This window comes from Colias philodice, chromosome 1 (genome assembly GCF_061535455.1).
Source record: "Colias philodice isolate Cphi_HAF_F1 chromosome 1, ilColPhil1 Martin Lab GWU primary, whole genome shotgun sequence".
Taxonomy (NCBI): Eukaryota; Metazoa; Arthropoda; class Insecta; order Lepidoptera; family Pieridae; genus Colias; species Colias philodice.
Genome location: NC_143086.1, coordinates 12,028,456 through 12,051,788, shown reverse-complemented (window position 1 = coordinate 12,051,788; position 23,333 = coordinate 12,028,456). Strand labels below are relative to the sequence as shown.

Genomic DNA, 23,333 nt, shown 5'->3' with positions numbered 1-23,333 from the left:
ATAGTATATGTTAGTAGTTTTTATTGTTATTAAAAGAATTTAACACTTCACTGTCTTGAGAATATATTTATTTATATATAATGTATTTCAAAAGCACAACTTTTACAAACAAATAGCGTCATAAATCTAGTAAGAAATTGTGTATAATTGCATACACCCCACATGGGAAATAACTTATTAAAGTAGCTAATTAGTTAAAATCAACGTTTCTTAAAACATATAACTCAATCAAAGTTTGAATATTTTTCGTATTTAAACAAATAAATCCAGAAATTGAAGTTACGAAGAATCGTTCTAACTTTTCAGAAGGTAATGTCTAGTGTCTACGTTTTGATTCGCAGGATTCGCTAGTCGGTAAGTGTCTCGGTTCGGTAATCGGTTGTAACTTCTCGTCTGATAAATCGGATACGGGCAACTCGAATATTCGGTAGTGATGTACGAAACTTCAATGTTGATAAAAAAATGTGTGCGTGTACTAGAGTACACACGTAAGAAGTGAAACTTCTTTATGACCTTATTTTTCAAAAAATAATTTATATGTATACTCCTAAAATGTTTTCTAAGAAACAATACTGTACTTACATTGTCGGCAAGTTCTTAAAGGCGGTAACTTATTTTTGTTCGAACAATAGAGGTAATAAATATAAATTCCTAATGTCGAAATCTTGAAACAGTCAGAAATTAATGACGCACATAGTATATACATATTATGACAGAGGTTAAGCTTAAATAACTTGAAAAATAAATAACATGATCTCGCCCACGTGTTGGTGTTTTAAAAAATTCAATCAAAAACTGAGGTTAACTTTAAATACAATTTTAGAAAAATAAATACCACAATCAACATTCAAGTATTAGAAAAAAATGATACCATAATTCCACCCACGTGTTAGTGTATTGAAAAATACAATCAAAAAGTGAGGTTACTCATAAATAACTTAGAAAAATAAATACCATTATTACACCTAAGTATTAGAAAAATAGATATAATTACTTATTTACTTTTTTTAGAAATTCACTGGAATTAGAATTAAAACAAACCCTTTGATTTTGCTGATCACTTTAATATAACATGTATATAGTCACGAGTACGGCGTAACGCAAAAATGTCACGCGCGCGGCGTAACGTAACGCAAAAATGTTACACAAAATTTTTGTCCACCCCCGATAAAGAAGTTTCACTTCAATAAGTAAGATAAATAAGTTCTACTTTTTAACATAATATTGACATTTTGGGGAAAAAGATATGCTTTAAATGCACTTAATATATTCTAATAAGTGGAATACTTATATATTTCGACGTAGATTACGTAAAATTTGTTAGAATTAATAATATTATCTTGGGAATTTTTATCAAATATATTAATTAAGTTTTTATTCCTCGGCAATACAATGAAATATCATTCTAGTTCAAGTATTATAGGAGTATTCAATCAAAATATATCAATTCTTTGTAATAGAGTTTTATATATCGATTTTTCAATCGAATAAAAAATCGAAAGGTTTGATTCACTTGTACGGTACGTCACTAACGTTCACGCTCAGGCACACGTGAGAGCGAGTGCGGAAAGGGACACACGTATAACTCCCTCTCTATTTGAACTGATCTATGCACATGGCACGAGAACGTGTAGTACGTTTGAATGGCGATCAAGATCCAATAGACTGTACCATGACTGTACTATTTTATTTGTATCATTTTATAGATTTACTATTTTTACGGATAGATAGGTAATTTGTATGAAAATATATAAACTGAATCAGTTATAAAAAATCCCAAAAAGCCCCCAATAAAGAATAATAATATGCCTAAAGTAGGTATAGGTACACGAATAAAGTAGATATTAACTATCGTGTTAATTAATTATTAATGAATACTAGGTATACAATATACATACTATGCTGAGTTTATAACTTTCAAATTTTCGAAATATGTTTTCTCCAGGCGAAAACAAATATGTACCTACAACACACCAAAAAATATAGCTATCATTCTACCACAAATTCTACCGTCACAGATTAAATAATATCTAATTAATAGGTACCTAGTTACATCACTGGCCGTTTTTTCTTGAATCTAACTTGACTTTCTTGTTTCGATTAAATTATATTTATTACATAATAATCTCAAATCTGTAAGTATCCTTAGAATATAATCCTTCTTAACATTATAAAATAAAATTTTGTAAAATGCCTAGGTACCTATTTATCCTACCTCTTTTCAAAATCCAAAAACTTATTTGAATTATTGACTAAATAGTAGGTAAGTACCTCAATGCTATTATTAATTATCACCTTATTTTAATTACCCATTAAACAATAATACATATTTTATTAACGTAGAAGCCTAGCATAAAATCCCAAGATGGTAGGTACCTACTCGATAATCCAACGGAAAATAAACTGGCTGAATCGTTATTGAAAAATGAAATTGATCAAATTGTAGAGAAAGTACCTACAATATGTAGGTAGACTTCTTAGAGTACATATTATGTTTATTCTAATCATACAAAAAGTTTTTAAAATATTTTTAATTAATCATTCATAAAAAGAAACTAGTAAAAAGTAACTATTTATAAGTAGGTGACTATTAACCTACTTTTAAATATCACAACAGGAATAAAGTAATAAATTTTAATTAGGCTAGGTAATTAATTTCCCCAATAATGTTTGACATATAAAAGTTCTAGTCAAGTAAATTCTAGACTTTCAAGCTTGTAGTTATTATAGGCATTTAGGTAATCGCCACGTGGATGACGCCTTCGCAGTATCTAGATTAATGGTAGTCACGTTTTGCCTGTGTAATCGATAAGTGGTGGCTACGTAGTTTCATCGCTCTTACCTATCTTACGAATTATATTGTAACACTAGCGGTCCGCCCCGGCTTCGCCCGTGGTACCTACATGTTTAAACTATCCTATCTCTCAAGTTGGATCGAACTGCACATGGTGTGCGAATTTTATTATAATCGGTTAAGTGGTTTAGGAGTCCATTGAGGACAAACATTGTGACACGAGATTTATATAATATATTAAGATAATTTACAATCATCACAACATATAATCGGTAAATTAGCATGAATGAACACCTAAATAATAGTAGGTTGTAAGTTATGTTTATTGTCTCCATAACATAAAAAATAGTTACTTTACAGATAAAAAGTTTATTAAAAGGTCCCTTTGCCATGCACGATCTAAGGCGCACACATCGCTAAAGCCCAACGGAACTTTTCAAAGTTAGATGACCCCAAACGTCGCCCTTATAATATCAATGGGTACAAAAAATAGTTGACAACGTATTCTCACTTCTCAGATCTACCGAATATAATATATACCTATACAAAAAATATAATAAAAATTAATTTGAAAGAATTTGGTTACAAACGCTGTAACACGAAAATTCTTTAAAATTAGATTTTTAATAACAATTTTATCTATTAGGAATAAGGAGTATAATTTCCTAAATGCTGGTCTAGAAAATTCGTAAATATTAAAGGATAGTAGCTTGGTACCTACTGACCAATGGTAACGATGAATATTCGTTTACGTAACACTGGATTACTTAAGACCTAATTAGATAGGTAGTGTGGATAGCTAGGTACTTGAAATGTAAACAGACTAGGTACCTACCTACGTAATAGTTTAATAGATAGTAGCGCAGAATTCATAAAACAATAATTCAAGGAACGCGAACGCAACGAAACTCCAAATTTTTTTAAGACTTTTCAATTTTTTCTAATAACTTTTATTGTTGTAAAATTTTAAGTAGTATGTAATAGTATAATAAATATTTTAAAAATATATAATGTCTACGTATTTTCTATAGGTAGGTGTAGCTCTCAGGAATCACGTAGGTACCTATGCAACCATTAACTTTTCAATTTGGTCCAGTTGTTCCCGATGATAGTGTGTTCAAACAAACAATCAAACTTAAAGCTAGTTATACCTATCTAGGCTATTATCAAGAATATTAGTAAAAATATATTACTTTTTATTTAAAATCATTAATCATAACTACCAAAGGAATGTGTCTGTAGATTTCAATAGCATATTCGTAACTAAGTGTTATCGTATAGTATATTATTATTAGTCTGTGGTATTATGTATGAACCTTTTTAGTTATTCAATGGTTTTCCAAATAACGTAAGATGATGAGTACCTAGTGGTGCGTTAGTGACTCGGAACTTACACTTAAAAAATGTGTTCTTAAATTTTAATCAATCCCAATAATTCATGTACCTTATTCATCACAGCTGTTCCAACCAGTGAAAGAAAACATTTCGAGTAAATCGAAGTACTTAGTTATCTATCAAAATGTTCAAAACATGTGACATAATTTAAGCTACACGTGACCACTCCTAATGCATAATATCCCCTGATCGCTTACAAGTGGTCTTCGTCCCCTTAAAAGGTATATAATACATGATTATATGTGGTAACTGGTGCTGATATGAATTCTTTACATATTCTTGAAGGCAAGAAGAATCAAGCAAGGGAGCTAGGTAAATAAAACATAGTGTTACAATGGTATCTTTATTTAAAATGCTCTATCTGCTTACAGAAAGTATAACATAAAACATAATATCGAGTCTGTTGTATGGTCACGCATCACTACTAAACAAACATAACAAATACAGTAAATTGTTTTCAACATTCACTATAATGGTCACATTAAGTCCGTGTACCTTATTTCATTACATAATAGGTATATCTGTTTATACTTAATTAGCTAAAGCAAATAAGATAAATATTCACAATAGTAATTCTGAAATTTTTCAAAAAATTTAATACTTTTTTTCGACCTACAGGCATTTTAATTTACACGGCATTTTTGCCCACTATGCATTAAATATATAATGTAAACATATATCATATATTCCTATGGTATGAAAACTATGGAAATATTTTAAATTTTGACAAAATGTATCCCTGTCTAACACGCATCAGTCGTCCCGGCATCCACTCAGCGCTCTTGCGGCGATTACACCTAACGAGTACAGTGGCGAGTCAGTGTCCTCGGCCGAGTGCTCGGTTGGTATAAACACTTCAACGAGTGCTCGGCCGAGTACTCGGCCGAGAAGAGCGGCGAGACAGTCACTAGAATCCCAATTTGTTTACTCGGCCGAGTACCTACTCGCTATCCCGCTCGGCAGGTATAAACACGCACTCGTCGCGTCACTCGGCCACTCGCCACTCGTTCGTTTCGTCATTGTATTTTTTCAAAGAATTATTATTTTTATTTATTATTTCTAATAAATCCCACAATTCGTTAATAATATCTGGTAACAGCCGATTTAAAACCCGTTTAAATTCTTTTTTTTTTTCGATCCATTGCAGACGTCCGCGTCGTGATCAAAACTGAACTGACTCGCCACTAGTGAAATACGTGTAAACACCCACTCGGTTCGGCAACTGTCTCGGCCGAGAGCGTATTTACTGACTCGCCACTGTACTCGTTAGGTGTAATCAGCGCATCTCCTACACACTGCTAGCGTCAACTTTGCAATTGACCTTCTCTGTACATATTCGTTGCAAATATGATTTTTTTTAATGAGTGAAATTTAACAATAACTATAATTACATGTAATAAGTAGTGCCCGTATATTTATGGGGATAAATAAAATTTAACGCATCCATCAAAATTAGAGATGTATTTCAACAATAATGCAATACTGATCTGTTGCCGAGATGACGACAACGTGGCATTATGTATATCTGAAAAACTCTATTTATTGGTCAAGATGGTAAAAATTTTAACGTCAATCTAAACTTTCTGAAAGTTACAAATTCAATGGATTATGTCCATTTATTAAATTCACAAGTACTTCAAAATCGCTACTTACAATGATTTTTTTTATTATTTTTAACGTTCTTTTTTATGTGGATGTTTACAAACTTTTATTAGAAATGCGTTAATAGACAGTTAAATATCTTACACTATTAAATTATCTACTACTCACAACATCCTTGTATGCTTAATAATTCACAGGCTTAATTAGTAGGTATGGTTAAGTCGAAAATATTTTGGAATGTGTCTTTATTAACGAGTTTCCACAAAAATATTGAGACAAATCCGGGTTACCGAACGACATAGACCAGTAAATAGCATACGTCATACAATATATTGGAAACATGTTTACGCAACGACGCTATTTCTGGAATCCGATCTGAAGGGCAGCCTTGTCTGTCTGTCCATGCAACCAACCGTACAAGCCATACGTAATACGTTACCGAATATTAATGCCCATATTCCATAATCGTGTGGTTGACATTTGAAAACATCAATTCACAATAGGTAGTCAGATTCTTTGATCAATAAAAACGATTGTACCTACAAGTAATAAAGTTATTTCACAGACAAGATATTGTTTTTAACACAGAAGTATTATTTGGTTTGTGTCTGAAGCTTTATTGCTCATATATTCTACATTTGTGGAAATTCTATTAACGTATTAATATTAACAACTGCGACATCTGTAAATATCTCAACAGCGCATCCATCTTACTAACATAAATGATATTTATCATTGCAATGTAAGTTTAACATTGATACGATTTCTTTGAACTAATAAATATCAACGATTCAACGGATTGTGTTTAAAATATGACACATAGTTTACTGGAAACAATTTACATAGGTATTCCTATTAAATACATATTGTTTTATTTAAAACTAGCGGTCCGCCCCGGCTTCGCCCGTGGTACATGTTTACGTTTTCTCTACATAAGAACCATCCTCGTACTTCAAGGAATAGGTATAATAAAAAAAGAATTATCGAAATCGGTTCAGCCGTTCTCGAGTTATGCGCTTACCAACACATTTTGCGATTCATTTTTATATATGTACTAGCGGTCCGCCCCGGCTTCGCCCGTGGTACATATTTTCGTTTTCTCTACATAAAAACCATCCTCGTACTTCAAGGAATATAATAAAAAAAGAATTATCGAAATCGGTTCAGCCATTCTCGAGTTATGCGCTTACCAACACATTTTGCGATTCATTTTTATATATAAGATTATAAACATATAATCAACTAAAACTGCCACGCAGCAAAACAATATCACAAGTTTATAAATAAGACATGTATGTATAGATAATTAGATATTTAAATCATACGATATAGGTACTTAAAAAACGAATAATAGTTAGTTAATTATTATTATGGCATAATTTTTCATAATCGTTTTATGTATGTACACACGTGTGTTATAGCGACGTTATGATACAAAAATAACAACAAAACTTACAACATGAAAAAGTTTTATAAAAACCAAAAAAAAAATCAACAGAGAGACACTAAAACTTATGAGGATATTTATTTAAAAAAAAGGGCGCCACAACTGTACCTACTTAATTTTTAATTTTCTCTCCGTTAGTACCTAGATAGTCCGTATCGTGGCGCTATTCGCTTACAAGTCGAGCATTACCGTAGCTACAGGCTTCAATTCAACAAGCTCAGTCTTATCAAACATCGAGATTCAAGTGCTGGGAAGAAGCCGTGTTGAAGAACGAACAGATGGACGGACGCCTGTCCTAGTAGCTACGGCATGTAACTGAACACGTTAAAATCCCTTATTTACCCTTACTAATACTGTTCCATTACACGTAGGTACACCGCTTATTCTAATATTTGGTTTCTATCGACGCACAAAATACATTATCGATTACAAATACGTATGTTAACCTGTCCTCTATTCGTTTATTTACAGACCTTTTCTAAATATTTACAGCATTTACAAAATAAAATATCTAATCGCTTAATTGCACATTTATGAAAACGTAACATGCGTATTTTGACTAATAACTCTATGGAATTCATCATGCATGTTGGTAACATACATAACAGGCTAATATAATATATATAGACATATATGTACTAACATTTCTGGACTAGAGTATATAACATAGCTGAAAAACTCGCTTTACATTTCCAGTTTTCATTTTGCAGAATTGGCCTATATCCTTAGTGTAGTTGCACACTGAAAATGCTTCGATGTAAAATTTCAAGGGCAAAAAATGAACAGCTTTTAAAAAACCCCTGTCAGTTCCTCGTGTAAGATGATCGATAAATTGTCTAATATGTTTGAAAATAATCTAATCAATAGAAGAAGAAATCTTAAAATTCGTTACAGTAACGATAAATTTAAAATTTTGATATTGCCTCTGGCTATAAAATTTAAAACATTTTTTTAGATTTTAGATACAGCATAAATCACATTGACCAATTTTATTTTTCTAACACGTAACATTTTTAAAATTTACGTTATAATAAATAATTTTATTATTAGATTTGCGGATATGAATAGATATCGTAAAGTAAATTTATTATTCTTTGAGCCATAGGCGATAATAAATAGTATTTAGTATTTTTTAAGACTGTGAGCCTCAATTTAAATGATACCTAATAATTGTGCGAATAATATAGTAAATCACATTTTGAATTACTTATATATGTATTTTTGATCAGCCCAATTTATATAAAGTAAGAGTATGCGTTGCTAATAATTATTATGAACACGAGAATATATTTTTTCTTAAATTTTACAGAAATTATTATCAGCCGAATTATTATTCATACTAGGAATTTTTGCAACTATTCGATGGTATTGTGATTTGCGCAAAAGATGTTACAAAAACACAACTTCGCAATATGCAAATTGCTCCGAAACAAAATATTCATTCTGCATTATAGACTATGATTTTTATTATTCATTAATTAAGTTATAAATTAGACCAAACATTGAAAAACATAGAAATTAGAAACCAATATTGAAAATAATACAAATAATCGAAACATAGGATCCAACAATTAAAGCTATCCTATCCGAAAAATAATATTTCCGAAAAGTCTGACTCATAGTATTTCTATCTATTCCGACTTATTGATTGGAACACTTTTACTTATCATAATTCATAACTACAATATCAAACAATTCAGTCTGTACCACTGTTATAACCGAAAACCAATTGACCGATAATTCACTATGTGCGTTTTTCCTTTTAATGTATTTAATATTTAATTAAAATCATTTTCTAGTTTGTTCTAGGCCGTTTGAAGCACGAACTATGAATACTTTGGCACTATACAATATTTGGTATAAAATATTTGGCTCAATGAACGAATGAGCTGATCACAATATACTTAAGTACTAAACGATATTTATAATACTAATATAATTTTATAATTAATATTAATATTCAATTAATTAACACAATATTAATATTAATTAACAATAGATAGATATTATCTATATAGGCCTGATTATAGCTCTATTAACGGAAGGGTTGTGAGGTATAGAAATGAATTAGTTATGGAAGATTTTCAATAAGCGTGGGTGAGAAAAAATATTCAGATATATGTGTTTTTTCCTATGAAAAAACCAGTATAAGTGAAGTCCCTCTATGGTTTTTAAAATCAAATGCATTTCACGACTATTTCACAGATCAATTTTCTTTAAGTAGGCGATAAGCCTTCAGTGTTCTGTCTGATCGAGACATTTTTAAACTCTTGCAGGAAACGAACCCATGCCCTGTCAACTCTATGCCCATGCGTTAACCACTGGGCCTAGGAAACCATTATAATATTATAACATACACACAATACAATAACAAATAAAATAAATTATAAACATCACGTTCCCAGATATTTGATACAACGCCATCTAGTTTATAAACTAGTAAACCTTGTACATAATATGGGACTAGAACACTGGTAAATATATATATTTTATCTTAAACACATACAAATTATAATAATATATAAACCCAAAAGGGAGGAAAACAAATTTACAGTACTTTGACAATAATACTGATCAAATATCATCTTTAATTACCGCCCCAAACATTATTTCGGGTTTAAAATGGTAATTTTTACCATTTACTCCAAAATAGCCTTTTTATCCTTGAAAATGCTTGTTAACAAATAATACACTCTTACATTTTTTCTTTACATTACCGGGAAGAACTTGAACCGCGCCTGAATCGAAATTTTTAACTTAAAGAAATGGTTCTGATCAAGATTCGTACGCTCATATGAACGTTTTTATCGAGGCAATATACATATTTATTTATTGTGACAAATCTACAACGCTAACATCTATAATTGGAAGAACCGGCAAAGATGATAAATATTTACAAAAAATATTTATCATTTAGTATCTACATCTTTGGCTATAAAATATGGAACAATACTTTTGATCACGACATTAGTTAAAAATTTCGAAGTGGGGAATGAACCTCAATAAACCAACATATATTCATCCTAATGACAATGTTTAGAACGAAGCTAAATATATTGAGACAATAATTTCTTAGAATAACAGACCACAATTTCTAAAAGGGAGTATTTTAAGTGTGTTATCGCTCATCCAGTTGCAGTAATTCTTTCAATTTCAGAGCAAAATAGTTTCTAGTCAAGTCCTGTATAGTTTTGTATAGTTTAGTCCTGGGTTTTGCAATTTTGAGTATATAAAATAATTTCCAGCTTAGGCGTTGTAGAAACACAATTATATGAGATTCTTCTTGACTTGTTCTTCAGCTTGAGGCTTCTGGTTTAGTTCCTGAGGTTCAGATTCGACCCAGTTATCTGAAACATATAAATATTTTATGTAAAATCAGTTAGGAATAAAAATAAAATATTAAAGAAGCGATAGGGTATTTCCCGGCTACTAAGGGACATACAATGCATTAGAGGCTTTTAAAGGGTTTTATCGGGTTGCCACCTTTCTTTTAATGCTGTTAACACTATTAAAATATTATACTGAATAATAAAGAGTTTATTATAAGTAATTTACTATTTGTCATAAACATATTTTTACAATTTATCACAGCGACTTTCAATTGATGAATTTGCTAAGCAAAAATATTAGACGCTATGGAAATAATACTACATAATTTTTATCTAACTGTCATTTTCTAGGCTCTAATAAAATTGATTTAAATCACTAAACTAACCCCCCTGAACTAAACTTAAACATTTTATATTGCTCTGTCATTTTCCACAATTGAAATAAACTGCTTTATTACATCATGGTCCCCCCTTAACTGAACTATACTTTTTATCTAACTGTGTCATTTTCCAGATAAGGTTTAAAAGACATTTATTCCCATTAAGACAATAAGTCACTTACATGAGAAACTTAATTTTAAACATAGTTATGTATAAAAAATAACATTCGTTAGTTAAATAATATTATTCTGAATAATACTGATTAAGTCACCAAAGTAAACCACCTAAACTTGAACTAAATTATAATTAATCGCTGTCATATTCCACACTGGAAATTATACTGCTTTATGTCACCAAAGTGGCCCTGAACTAACCTATACTTTATATGTATATAGCTGTTCGAAAAAATACTGCTAAAATATCATTATAATATATTCTAGCCCTGAACTATACCCAAAGCCGTGAGCGTCCATCCACGGCGTAGGTGGCAACCGTAGAACAAATGCGCCTCACCTATTCCTATCAGACATTCATGGCATAATATATAGGGTTTGGTGGTACGGCCATTGGCGAAGTAGCACTGGGGGCATTTACCGATGGCGCGCCCTCCGGGGCGGTGCGCGCGCGGGACGGGGACCCCGGCGCCGGCTGGTACAGCGGCGGCGGCACCTACACCCGGGAACCAAGTTGTCTTAACCCACTCATAATTTGCGCAATTATGAATTAACACATAAAATAAAAGAGAGCATGTGTGCTGATCAAAGGTCAGAATTGAAACTTATTTGGCAAGATTAAAAAATACCAAAATCGTCGCCTAACTCCATGATGTGACTGTATTGCCATGCGACCTTGAATTTTTCTATCAACACGCATAAAGAAGTTTCACTTCTTAAACTATGAAATTTCACTTGAATATTATCGCCATATAAAAACTATTACATATATTCAATAAGGAATAGGATTGTCATAATATTATGTCGAAGCCAAGCACAATAATGATAAAAGATCGTTTAATATCATATACCATAAAACAAAAACAGAAACAAGCAAAGAAATCCTAAAATTTTGGTAACTGAATTAGACATAGGTGCAATTAGTTTAATAATTCTATGTGATTTTTATTTAGGTACCTATATATTTTAACCTTATGATTGTTTAATATTGCATCGATAATTAATCATTGTTATTATAATTGCCTTTTAATTAGAAGGTTTGTAATTTGAATAACTTCTAAATTTAATTTCTGTACATTTTATTGATAGAATAAACGGTTAACATTCAATACGATTGATTTCTTACCATATTATTAGCTAGATATTAAAAAACTCATTAATAATATTTATAATTAATTATAAATTATATTTAATATTTTGTCAAAAGATCATAAACCTAAAAGTATCAGATTGATTTGAGTGCATTCTATGTTTTAAAGTATGTAATACGTAGTGGCGATATTTGCATCGAGGACCAAACAGAACGCCATCTAGGCGGCTCGTAGTAAAGTGCATCCTAGGATACAGTTTGCAAGGACTGAAGGCTGTGCTAGGTTCGCTGAAAATTTTCTCTCTCAGTCAATATAGATGACGTTAGTTGCACCAGTAAATATATTGAGGGGGTGATGGGTGGTGCTATAAATAGTGGGCTATAAATAGACCCACGTGCTCGGGAAGTTAGTGCGCCGTCGCAACACGTGGTGAAAGTTTTGAGTTCATTGAACTTTACGATAATAGTAAACTTTTAAAGTTGTAAACACTTCGCGGAAAAAAAATATTTTGCGAGTTATATCGTCATTTTTGGGTTGTTTATGAGTGGAATACATGGAATGTGATGGAAATTAATAAGTTTTGAGCGTTTTACGAACTTTTGCGCGATCTTTTTTGCGATGTTTACAAAGTTTTGCGATTTGTTGTTTGGTGAAAATTTTACACTTTTTTGGTCATGTTTGGGTTAAATTAGAATTGTTAGGACATTTTGACTACATTCGAGTATATGTTATGATTTTTTATTGTTTGTTAAGTTATGTACATGGTAATCGAGTACCAACTGGGATACTTAATTCTGTTTTTATTATAATTTTGAAGTAGAATAAAGAACATATTTTTTTTTAGTTAAACAGAAAAAGTTTTACAGCAGTTGTACGAAAACTAACGAATTGGACAAATTGTTGCCGATAGCGATTTGCAAATTTTTACAAGTTTTTACTTTTACATATTAATTGTAAACTTTTTACGATCGTATTAAATCAGTATTAAATTAAAAAAAATACACAACACACAAAAATTACCAAAAAAAAAACATGAACGAAAAAAAGAAATAATTATCACATAGAAAATACCTTCTCAGAATAGCAGATCATTTGTTTTCCACCGCCAGGCTGCGGCGCGGGCACTGTCCGGTATCTAGCGGGCGCTGGGCAGAGAGTCTGGAATAATATACGCACAACATTTTTGGAAGTTGTTTTAAGTATTTTTGGAGGGAATAAGAAGAAGCACTTAATCATTATGTGTAACAGTTAAATTTGCAACATTTCTGGAAAATGTGTAGCTGGTAGGACAGAGAGTATGAATACGATACGCACATTTTTGAAAGTTGTTATAGGTAGGTAGGTAATGTTTTGGTGAAGGTCTATTAACTTCAGATTAGTAAGAAGACACACTTGGTTATTTTTAAAAGTATATTGAAGATATAGATATGTTACTAAAATGAAGACAGAAGAATTTGGAAATACTACGAACTTTTTTACGGGAGAAAAAGTTGTAGAGCAATGCTCTCTATAATTATGATAATTAAAATAACTTTTTTATATTTTTTATAATAATAATCGACGTTTTCTAGTCGAATGCAATAATTATTGTTAAATTTCTTAAAAAGTTTTACCGTAGATTTCCTGAAAAAAGTTTTGGTCAAGTTTTTGGAAATTCCACAAACTTTTTAGTGGTGTAATTTGTAATGTAATTTGTAATTATTCATTATAATCTGTGAATTATGTGCAAAACTCGACACGCGTAAAAGTTTGTACGTAGTTTAGAACTTCAATTTCTAAAAAGTGTTTCCTGAATAGAGCGTCTGAAATGCGAAATGGATAGGTAAGATTTTTGAAAATTCTACGAACTTTTTTGAGGAAAAGGATCAATGTGTACTTTGAAACATTATAAGTAAAAGCTTTTAGTTATGCGTAATGTCGATGTTTGTGTAGAACTCAGGCTAGAATTATATTTGAAACTTTAAAATATTTTCTTGGTCGGAAAATATTTTAAACGTGAAATGGACAAGTTTTTGAATTTCTTCAAAGATTTACGCGGGAATGGTTATTGTGCATTGAAATATGAGAAGTTCAAGCATTTAAGTAGGTATGCGTAAAATTTTTGGGCAGAGTGCCTTCTTTAAATTTTATGAAGATTTGTACGCTGAACGAAAGTAAAAGTTATGGTAGAAACGCAATCGTTATAGCTAAACTTTACGAGTAGATACGTATAGTAACAAAAATAGAGAGATGTGTATTCTACAGTCAGATTGGAAACTTTATACACATATTTTCATACTTACAATATGTAATTACGTGTGATGTTTTGTACCTACAATTTTCGACACTCCCGCTGTTGGATCGTTATTAAAATTGGACCAATTATGTCCGCAGTGGCGAAAATTTCGGGTAAAACTACTGTTCTCAATTTTTTAAATTAAAAATTGTAGCTTTCTGGATATCGGGAAATTTTTAATATGCTCTGTTGGCTTATGCGTTTTAAATACTTTTATAGATGAGTAGTTAACTTTTAAGATGTAGTGAACTTTTTGAAACTCTTCAGGTTTAGTTCCTTATGTATTGCTACTGAGAATACTTTTACTGCATACCTACCTATTTTAACTCCACACTGCGTTATAATGAAATTGAGGATTTTAGTGAGATCGGTAACAATAATAATGAAAAGCAAAGATTTCGTTTTGCAATTTTTTAATAATTATGTACTAGCTTCCGCCCACGACTTTGTACGTGCATCCCCGTTTTTCCCCGTTCCCGCAAGAATTTCGGGAAATCCTTTCTTAGCGGATGCCTAAGTCCTAACATCTACCTGCATGCCAAATTTCATCCCGATACGTCCAGTGGTTTAGGCTGTGCGTTGATAGATCACTATATCAGTCACCTATGAGTTTTATATATACAATATACATATAGATTTTGGAGTATTGCATTGCATTTTTCATTGCTATAGGTACCGGTCTACGTAACATGGAGTAGGTACTTACACCGAGTCGATGATCATTTTTTTTAGTAGTTAGTTACTATAAAGTGGAGTTAAAGTTTGTCTAACTTTATTAAATATAATATACCTATCCTAAGACACGAATAAAACAAATTTTCAACCTTGGCCACCTTATTCCCACAAAAACTAGTAAAACAAAAAAGCTATTACAAGTTATCCCTATTTCCCTTGGTCACGGCATCACGTGTGAAAAAGTCCACCCAAACCAATTTCGCACATTATTTTTTGTTCCGTTCCTGTCATGAGATTATTCTCTCACTAGCTGTGCTCCGCGGTTTTACCCGCAGTGCTCCGCTCCTGTTGGTCTTAGCGAGATGATATTAAAAAGAGATGATATTATTAGAAATTTATGCCACAAATTGAAGAAAAAAAATAAAATAGCTTACGTATAAAATACATAAAGCCTAAACTTCACGCGCTTTTAACAGTTCGTTCGAAACGTCGGTCGAATCATCAAAAAATTGCTTCAAGAATCCATTACCTAAAAAAGTCAAACTAAAAATAAAAACCTAAGTATAAAAAATGTTAAATATGTATACTTACTTGTAATTGCAAGGGGTGCGTATAATGAGCGCGTTGCGGTTGCGGCGCCGCGGGCTGCGGCGTGCTGGCCCCGCTTCGACTCTGCTGTTGGTAGTATGGTTGCTGCATGCGACCGTCTATAGCGTCAACATTTTATTACACGAAAAAAAGAATAAATTTGACTTTTTTTTTAAATACCATATATGTTTATCGCTACAAAAAAAACACAGTTTTTAGTATAAAAAAATAGTTTTCATAAAGATAACTATGTACAATTTAAAGATATACCTATATATTCGTAAAAGAATTAATACCTATTATAGTAGAGCCATTTTAATAGGCAACATTTGACAGTTCAACAAAATTCAACAACGTAACCTAGTAACCACGACATAGAATAACATGATAGTTCGTTTTGTTAGAACTGCACATTTGTTTAACTTTTTTTCAATTACGATTACATATTTATAATAATAATGACCGATACAAGTAATTTTAGGATTTGATTTTACCGATAAACCATTCTAATTCTAAACATAATAAACAATTTCTGATTTAAAGAACTGACGTCGCTACAATTTTGTGTCAATAAACCTTTTTTCTTTTTAAATACCAGAGACGTTACTCTAAAAATCGAAATCTGACATCTAGAATCGAATGCATTGATTACTTGGGAATAAAAGTTATCATAAATTATTGACATGTGTTTCAAGTTCGATTGACAAATGTTTCAAGTCCGTATCGATTAATTCACTTTAATCGATGTTTTTAAGCAGGTTACCACCCTATGAAGATAAAATTGATAGACGTCAAATGTTGCCTATTAAATTGGCTCTACTATAAATAATGACATTGTGAATTGGTAGAGAAAAATTGATCTTTTGTTTTTCAAATTTATTATCAGTTAAAAATAAAGTAATTTTTGGTCGCATATTTTATATGGTCATTCTTGGGTCGTTTTATCAATTTCTTACTTAGATAGTACACCACCACAAAGGAGTTAATGCGTCGATTTTTCAATGAATATTTTAAAGCACAATATATCACTGTCCGTTCAAAATTTATGAAATAAAAACATGGCGCAATTTTTATCATCGTTATCTAAAAATATAGCCTGCGTATAATTTATTTAAGCAAGGGTCGGTTTCTAAACTACACAATAAATATTCGACCGCCCCGCCGCGCTTTTCTAATAGGAGATAGAAATAATTTCAAATTTAAAAAATTACAACCTGCAAAAACAATAAATGTATTTATTACCAAGCAAAGAAATTAATTAGTTAATTGTGACAAATCACATACTAAACTTATGGTTTACATTGGGGAATAATAAGAAACGATTACGAGTATATTACACGTGCGTACACACGTATTAGTAAGAATATATTATTTTAATGAAACCACAAGGGACAATAAATAAATTAATTGGTTAAAATAAATCACTATTTTTCTTCTTATAATAATCACTAAGTTAATTTCAATAATAATATATAATTAATTTCATAAAACCTGATATTTCTATTGTATCATAACGTCGTGTAAGTTATAATTAGGTATCTGAAAAAAATATAAATTTCAAGCGATTCTTTACTTAATTATTCTCTTATTAAGTTAAAAGATAATGAAACTTAAATGCTCTTTTTGCCATTTACCAAAGAACTTTTCAAAAGTTTCACTACTTTAACTTCTAAAGTAATTAATTACTAAATTCGTACATCTAGTTCGGAGTTAAATAGTGAATATATAATTTTATAATGGAACGCGAGAAAACTTTAAATTAATTAAAAAACGTAAGAATTATTAATGAAAGCGAAACCTGATATACATATATAGTCAGTCATCAGTCTATTATTTTCAATAGCTTCATCAATCTGCAATTTTTTAGGTCAGGTCAGGCTAGTTGATTATTTATATTTATTAGTATTATGATTGAAAAAATGAGGAAATATTAATCAGCGGTATACTTTAAATAATGAGTATAAAATCATTTGAGTTGATACAAGTTTAATTTAATTTGTGTTTTAACGAAATCTAATGGCATTTTACCAATCTTCTGGATTTTTTGGATTTACACTTTTTTAAGTTAATTACTTTTTCAAAATAGATTTAAAAAATATCCGATACTTAACTTTTGATGTTTTCGAAATAACACTTAACCATTTATGTCAAACAAAATGAAATTTTAAAAACTTGATAGACTGTTGTAATTACAAGCCGCGTTAAAGCGGTGATAATAATAATATAATATCTACATACACTTAAGAGGGGGTAAAATTACCAATCTTCTATTAAATGACACGTGTAATATTCAAAAACCAAATCTAAAAAATAAAATATATATCAAACTAGATGATATTTTCCAGGATTCTGTTTGATCAAAAACAAAATATTAAAATTAACTCGATAAAAAAAATCACGAAGTTACCTCTAATTTTTACACTTTTACAATTTCTACTTGACATGGTAATTAATACCTATTATGATTTTTTTTTTCATAAACAATTATATTAAAACATTTGCGAGGACTTTGTCAAATTATTTTGTGTACTTATTTTTAGTTGGTTTTATCACGAGAAATCACTTTTATAAAACCAAACGTTTTATCACGCGAAAAAAAGAAAGCCAAAAGTGTTTTCACTCACAGTCATTCCCCGTCCAGTGCTGGTTGTACTCGTGCTGGTAGTGGTAGTGCGTGCTATACGGCACGTACAGCAGCTGGTGGTGGCTGCGGATCGGCGGCGGTGACTCCGGCCGCCGGCACCGGGACCGCACCGGTGACGTTTGTTCGGAACTCGTTTGCGAACTGTACAGCTCTTGGCTACTGTCCGAACAACTGGAAGTGTCCCAAATATACGTCATGTGCGAGTTGGATTCATAATGGTTAAGGGTTCCGTATGTATGATAATGTACAACAATGTAAAATGTGTGAGGATGTAAAATATATGATTGTCGTAGAATTTTATTATTATTTTTTTAATTTTTTTAAGTCCGAGATCTTCACCACTGAGCCACCATTGCAATAATATAATAATTATACCCTTTAGGTACGGAGCCTTAAGAACAACAATGTTAACTAACTGAAAAAGTTTCTCCATAACGGCCGGTGCAAAATTCACCGCCGCACCATTAAGCGGAAACTCGCGTTATATTAGCAGGAAATTTATTTGACGCGAGCTAAATGCGTTCAACACGATGTCAGTAATTAACGATTTACATGGTAATTTTAGAACAGTTATTGGTTTAACTTCTGCAAATTGCTACGCTGTGTTTGTGGTTTATTTGCTCTCGTTGCATTGACATTTGGGATTCACTTTTAATCTCGATTTATGTTCGTCTTTTGGAATGTTTTATTCTTTTCTATTTTTAGGAAATACGTTTCTAAATAGAGTTCCTTTTATACACTTTAGAATTTGTATAACTAGAACGCATCACGTTATGTGTGTCGAACTTTTTGACCCACATTTAGAAACGTTCTGAAGAGGTGGATCGTTTTACTCTTCGCTAGCGAGGCCCCTAAGCATGGAGAAAAACTCACCCAATGTTTGCGTAGAGAGAACAATTTCTGTACATATTTTCCTGTTGCTGTTGTTGCCGGTGTTGTTGATAGTGTGTGTACGTGGCCATGTTTTGAGCGTGTGCGTAACATGCGTCCGTGTGTTGTTGGGGTACCGGCGTAGTGCTGCATTGTCGACCTGTGACGTAATCTGAAGATTTCGTAGACCTGAAAGGAATGAAATGTGAGACATCTACGCAAGTTATGGCTGTGTTTTTTGAGCAGTTACCGTAAAATATCGTCATAATAATGGACAAAGTACGCTATTACTTACATACGAGGATTTCTGTATCTCTATAGTACGGATAAAATAAAAAGAGACAGGTTACAATGGACCTTGAAGATATTATGAATATATGCTTATAACTTATATACATTATTACCTTAATAATATTACGTTTCGAAATCGTAGCCAAAACTACTTTCTTCTTTACCTTAACAAAGTATTACATCGTTAACATTGAATTAGGTGTAGCAAAAATTTTAGCATGATTTGATTTCATAAAACGAAAGATAACATCGTATATTTTTATCCAGTACAATTCCGTCGGGAAAAAGGATGAAAGGCTAAGAGTATACTTAGATTAAATCCATTAAGGCCTAGTCTGATTTTATTAATAAATTTATAGTATTTATTATACATATAAAAATAATCAATTATTTTATTATTCACAAATTACAGACGTCTCGACAATTCTAATTGCCAACCTGTAAATAATAGGTACTAAGGCAACCCATTTAACTTGAAACCCGGAATGTACGGGATCCTTTGAAGAGCTTATCGTAAGCGCATTTAGTGAATTAATATAGGCCTAATGGACATTGGAAAGGTAAGTCTCGACGTCCGTCTGTAGACTGTAACGTTTACACTTGAAATAACTAATTACTAGCAGACTGGAATAGTCATCGATATAGGCTTACCTTTTTTATTTATTTCGCATCAAAACAAAAATACAGTATGGAAACGAAAAATGTTGACAAAATAGTATAAAAGTTCCCCACATCTATATGTATAAGTTACTAGGAACTTTATAGAAATTGAAGTGACAGCTGATATTATAATAAAGGTTATGTTTTTCCCAAAAACAAACACAAAAAATGTTTAATCGTGTTGAAATTGCTAACTGATAATAGAAAGAAATTCACGTGGAGCAGCGTGGAAATATCTAGCTTAACAATAATTATACAAGTAACTTTCAACGCAGCGTTTGGCAGATTTTACGAATGCTTAAAAGTTCAGGCAATATTGGCGAAAGATAGCCTTTTTTGACAGAGTTTTTGAGTTGTTTTGCAGTAAATTTAATATATTATGAAATATGAATGTTGTATTATGAATTTTCCGAAATCTGTAACGTCTCAAATATTATACGGTTTAGTGAATCAATATACAAATATCACACTTACTGCCTGAAAACTTTTCATGAATCTTATTAGGACGAGACAAAGCTCCACAGTCTGTGCAAAGCTCATAGCGACTGTGAACAAAATGTGTGGTTTAAAAAGTAATAAACGTGGCACTTTTATCTCGCATTAAAAGATAAGCTAGTTTTTTGAACCGTATTATCGAATTAATTGGAGACAACGACCTACGCATTTCAAACTGTCTAGACGCTATGATCAAAACTTTATTATACTTACCTTTATATTTATTTAAGTTAAACAAACCTATTATTTTCTCATCTTTTGTTTATCCTTATGATCTTTGTATTAAGATAAAATAATAAAAAAGGTTCTTTGTATAATCACGTTTATTTTTGTGTAAAAAATCTAGATTCCGATTAAGATTCACAATAATAATGTAATTACCGCTTTTAACGGATTATGTCAGATAAATACATTATAACAACGCATGGACTGAATTAATTTTCATCTCAAGAGATAATATCGCTAATATGAACTCATCTAAGTGCGTAAGTTATATGCAAATTATAATTTGCGAATACATACATTCAAATATATTTTATTAAGACAATTCATATTAAATGAAAAAAGGCTCATGTTTCAGCCATAGTAATAGCTAAATTGAGTACTTTGCTCGAAGTTACCCATGGCTTCGAAATATTACCCAAGTATTTCATATAAACCTTTAAAATCAGATTCTCAAAGAGCCCAAAACAATTTTCTCAAGCTCTTGAATTTCACTAATAAAACCTCAAAATGTGTCAAAGAAAATGTTAATCAAAATCGATTGCAAGTTATTGTAACTTTGGAGTTTGAACTATCATTTTCAATAAAACACATTTATATTTTTGATTTTCAGAGAATCTTGTTATATTTATTAATGAAAGCTTAAATATAATATTTATTCATTTCCGATAAAATTGTTAAAAGTGTTAAGAGCAAATAAAAGAGCCGTTTTTCCATACATCCTCTGTTTCCTCCCTGTATTGTGCCACTATTAGAGCAATATATTTTTTACTATTAATCTATGGTAACTTTAGCCATGTTCCTACGTTTTCCTTTTTGTCATATCTTAATTATTAAAAAAGATATGAATCTTTCAAAACGTAAGAAATAGGACAGATTTTCTGTCATGTTCCGTCTTCCATAAAACTTATTTTTGAACATTATATAAAAAAAAGCAAAACGTAGGAACATATAGCCTATACTTTTCTCTACTAAATTATAAAAAAAGTAATTAAATCGGTATAGTATTGGAGGAAGTAACAGGGGATTACGGAACGACGAATTTGCGTAATTTTCCTAGGTATTTTCAGCCCGAGCTGCAGTTGTCCCTTTCGCGCTCTACGGGGGAAATACGGGAGGCTTGAGGCATAGCGCGACAGCAATAGATAATAGGAAAACTTAATTTTGAATTCTCTCACTCGTTTTGTTCCGATATTTCCATGAACTGATAATTATCGTTTACACGTATTTTATTTTACAAAATAATTAACAAAATAGCTGTCGGTATAATAAAAACATTTACAGGAAAACCGCACGTACAACCCTAACCGGTTTATTTAATTGAAGTTAAACGCCTGTATTGTAAACAACTTTTTGATTCGTAGAAAACGTTGCAATAAATAAAATATCGGCACATATTTGTGGACTTTTCTTCGTTTACATTTTAAAAATGTTCGCTTATTTATTGGTTTTTAAGTGAACGTAGCTAAAGTAGATTGATATGTGTAAAACAAATAATACAAAGTGTTTCACTCGAGTCTAATGGATTACTTCACGTAGTTGCTGCAAAACTGGTTTTTCTATTTTGTCAAGTCTAGTTTCATATACGCCGGCTCAGCGTTGCTTTTAATTGAATAACGTAGGAGTTTTCTATCTGTATATCAGGGTTTTAACTGTATTAAGAGCGTAAGGTAAATTTTCCGGCGCAAGCTTGACACAATCCGTGGCGAAGCTCTCCACCTCTGTAAGTATTTGTCGCTTTTTAGCCCAGCAGCGCTTTTTACGGGACTTAATTATAAGGTTAAAATATATCTCGTAATAAAAAATATTCATTAAATTCTTGCCTCTGAGTTGAAAATCAACAAAATCTTAATTACAAATTGATGTTATTCTGGACGAGGGGAAAAACGATTTGGAAGTTTGTTTTCACAAAATATTTTGCTATCTCATTTATTTATTTCACACTAAAACAACTCGTAAACTGAAAGTCATTACGAAAATATTCGGTATGTATGTACGGAATGACTCTACATTTTTTTTAAAAACCGTGTCTAAGTAATCCCGGTATACTTGTCAAGTGCAAGTCATTCAATCCCATTGTGCCGGGGTGTGTCCCTTTTTAGGTGAACAAAAATGACTCGTTTTACTATAGGGCGATAATATCAAAGCACCTGCTATAAAACGTTTATTCTATTCTACTTTACGTAAATGAATACTTACTTAAAAATGCGCAAATTAAAGTGCTCTTTAATATCCAAAGCAAACTTTGCTGTATACTGCTTAAATTTAACATTAAAACTATTACCATGGACGTATAAAAAAAGACGGACGCCGTATTACGAACAAACAACGTGAAGCCACCATAGTAAGCTAGCGATCGTGTAAAGACAATAAACACGCACACACTCTCACCATAGTAAGC

The 23,333-nt window shown here is 31.4% G+C and overlaps 1 protein-coding gene across 2 annotated transcripts in view; it reads right to left on the bottom strand.

The window, feature by feature from the left end:
- Positions 1–7,296: 7,296 nt before the first annotated feature.
- Positions 7,297–23,333, bottom strand: part of LOC149491381 (uncharacterized) — a 117,653-nt gene continuing 101,616 nt past the window's right edge. Inside the window, exons 12-17 of one of the 2 annotated variants that reach the window (XM_089697226.1) lie at positions 19,268–19,453; positions 18,375–18,565; positions 15,754–15,869; positions 13,284–13,370; positions 11,462–11,617; positions 7,297–10,585 (exon numbers count right to left, since the gene is read on the bottom strand). In XM_089697226.1, coding sequence (XP_089553352.1) covers positions 11,471–11,617; positions 13,284–13,370; positions 15,754–15,869; positions 18,375–18,565; positions 19,268–19,453 — 727 coding nt within the window. In that variant the 3' untranslated portion in view covers positions 7,297–10,585; positions 11,462–11,470. The remainder of the gene's footprint in view (positions 10,586–11,461; positions 11,618–13,283; positions 13,371–15,753; positions 15,870–18,374; positions 18,566–19,267; positions 19,454–23,333) is intronic. The other variant, XM_089697234.1, reaches the window with a different exon arrangement.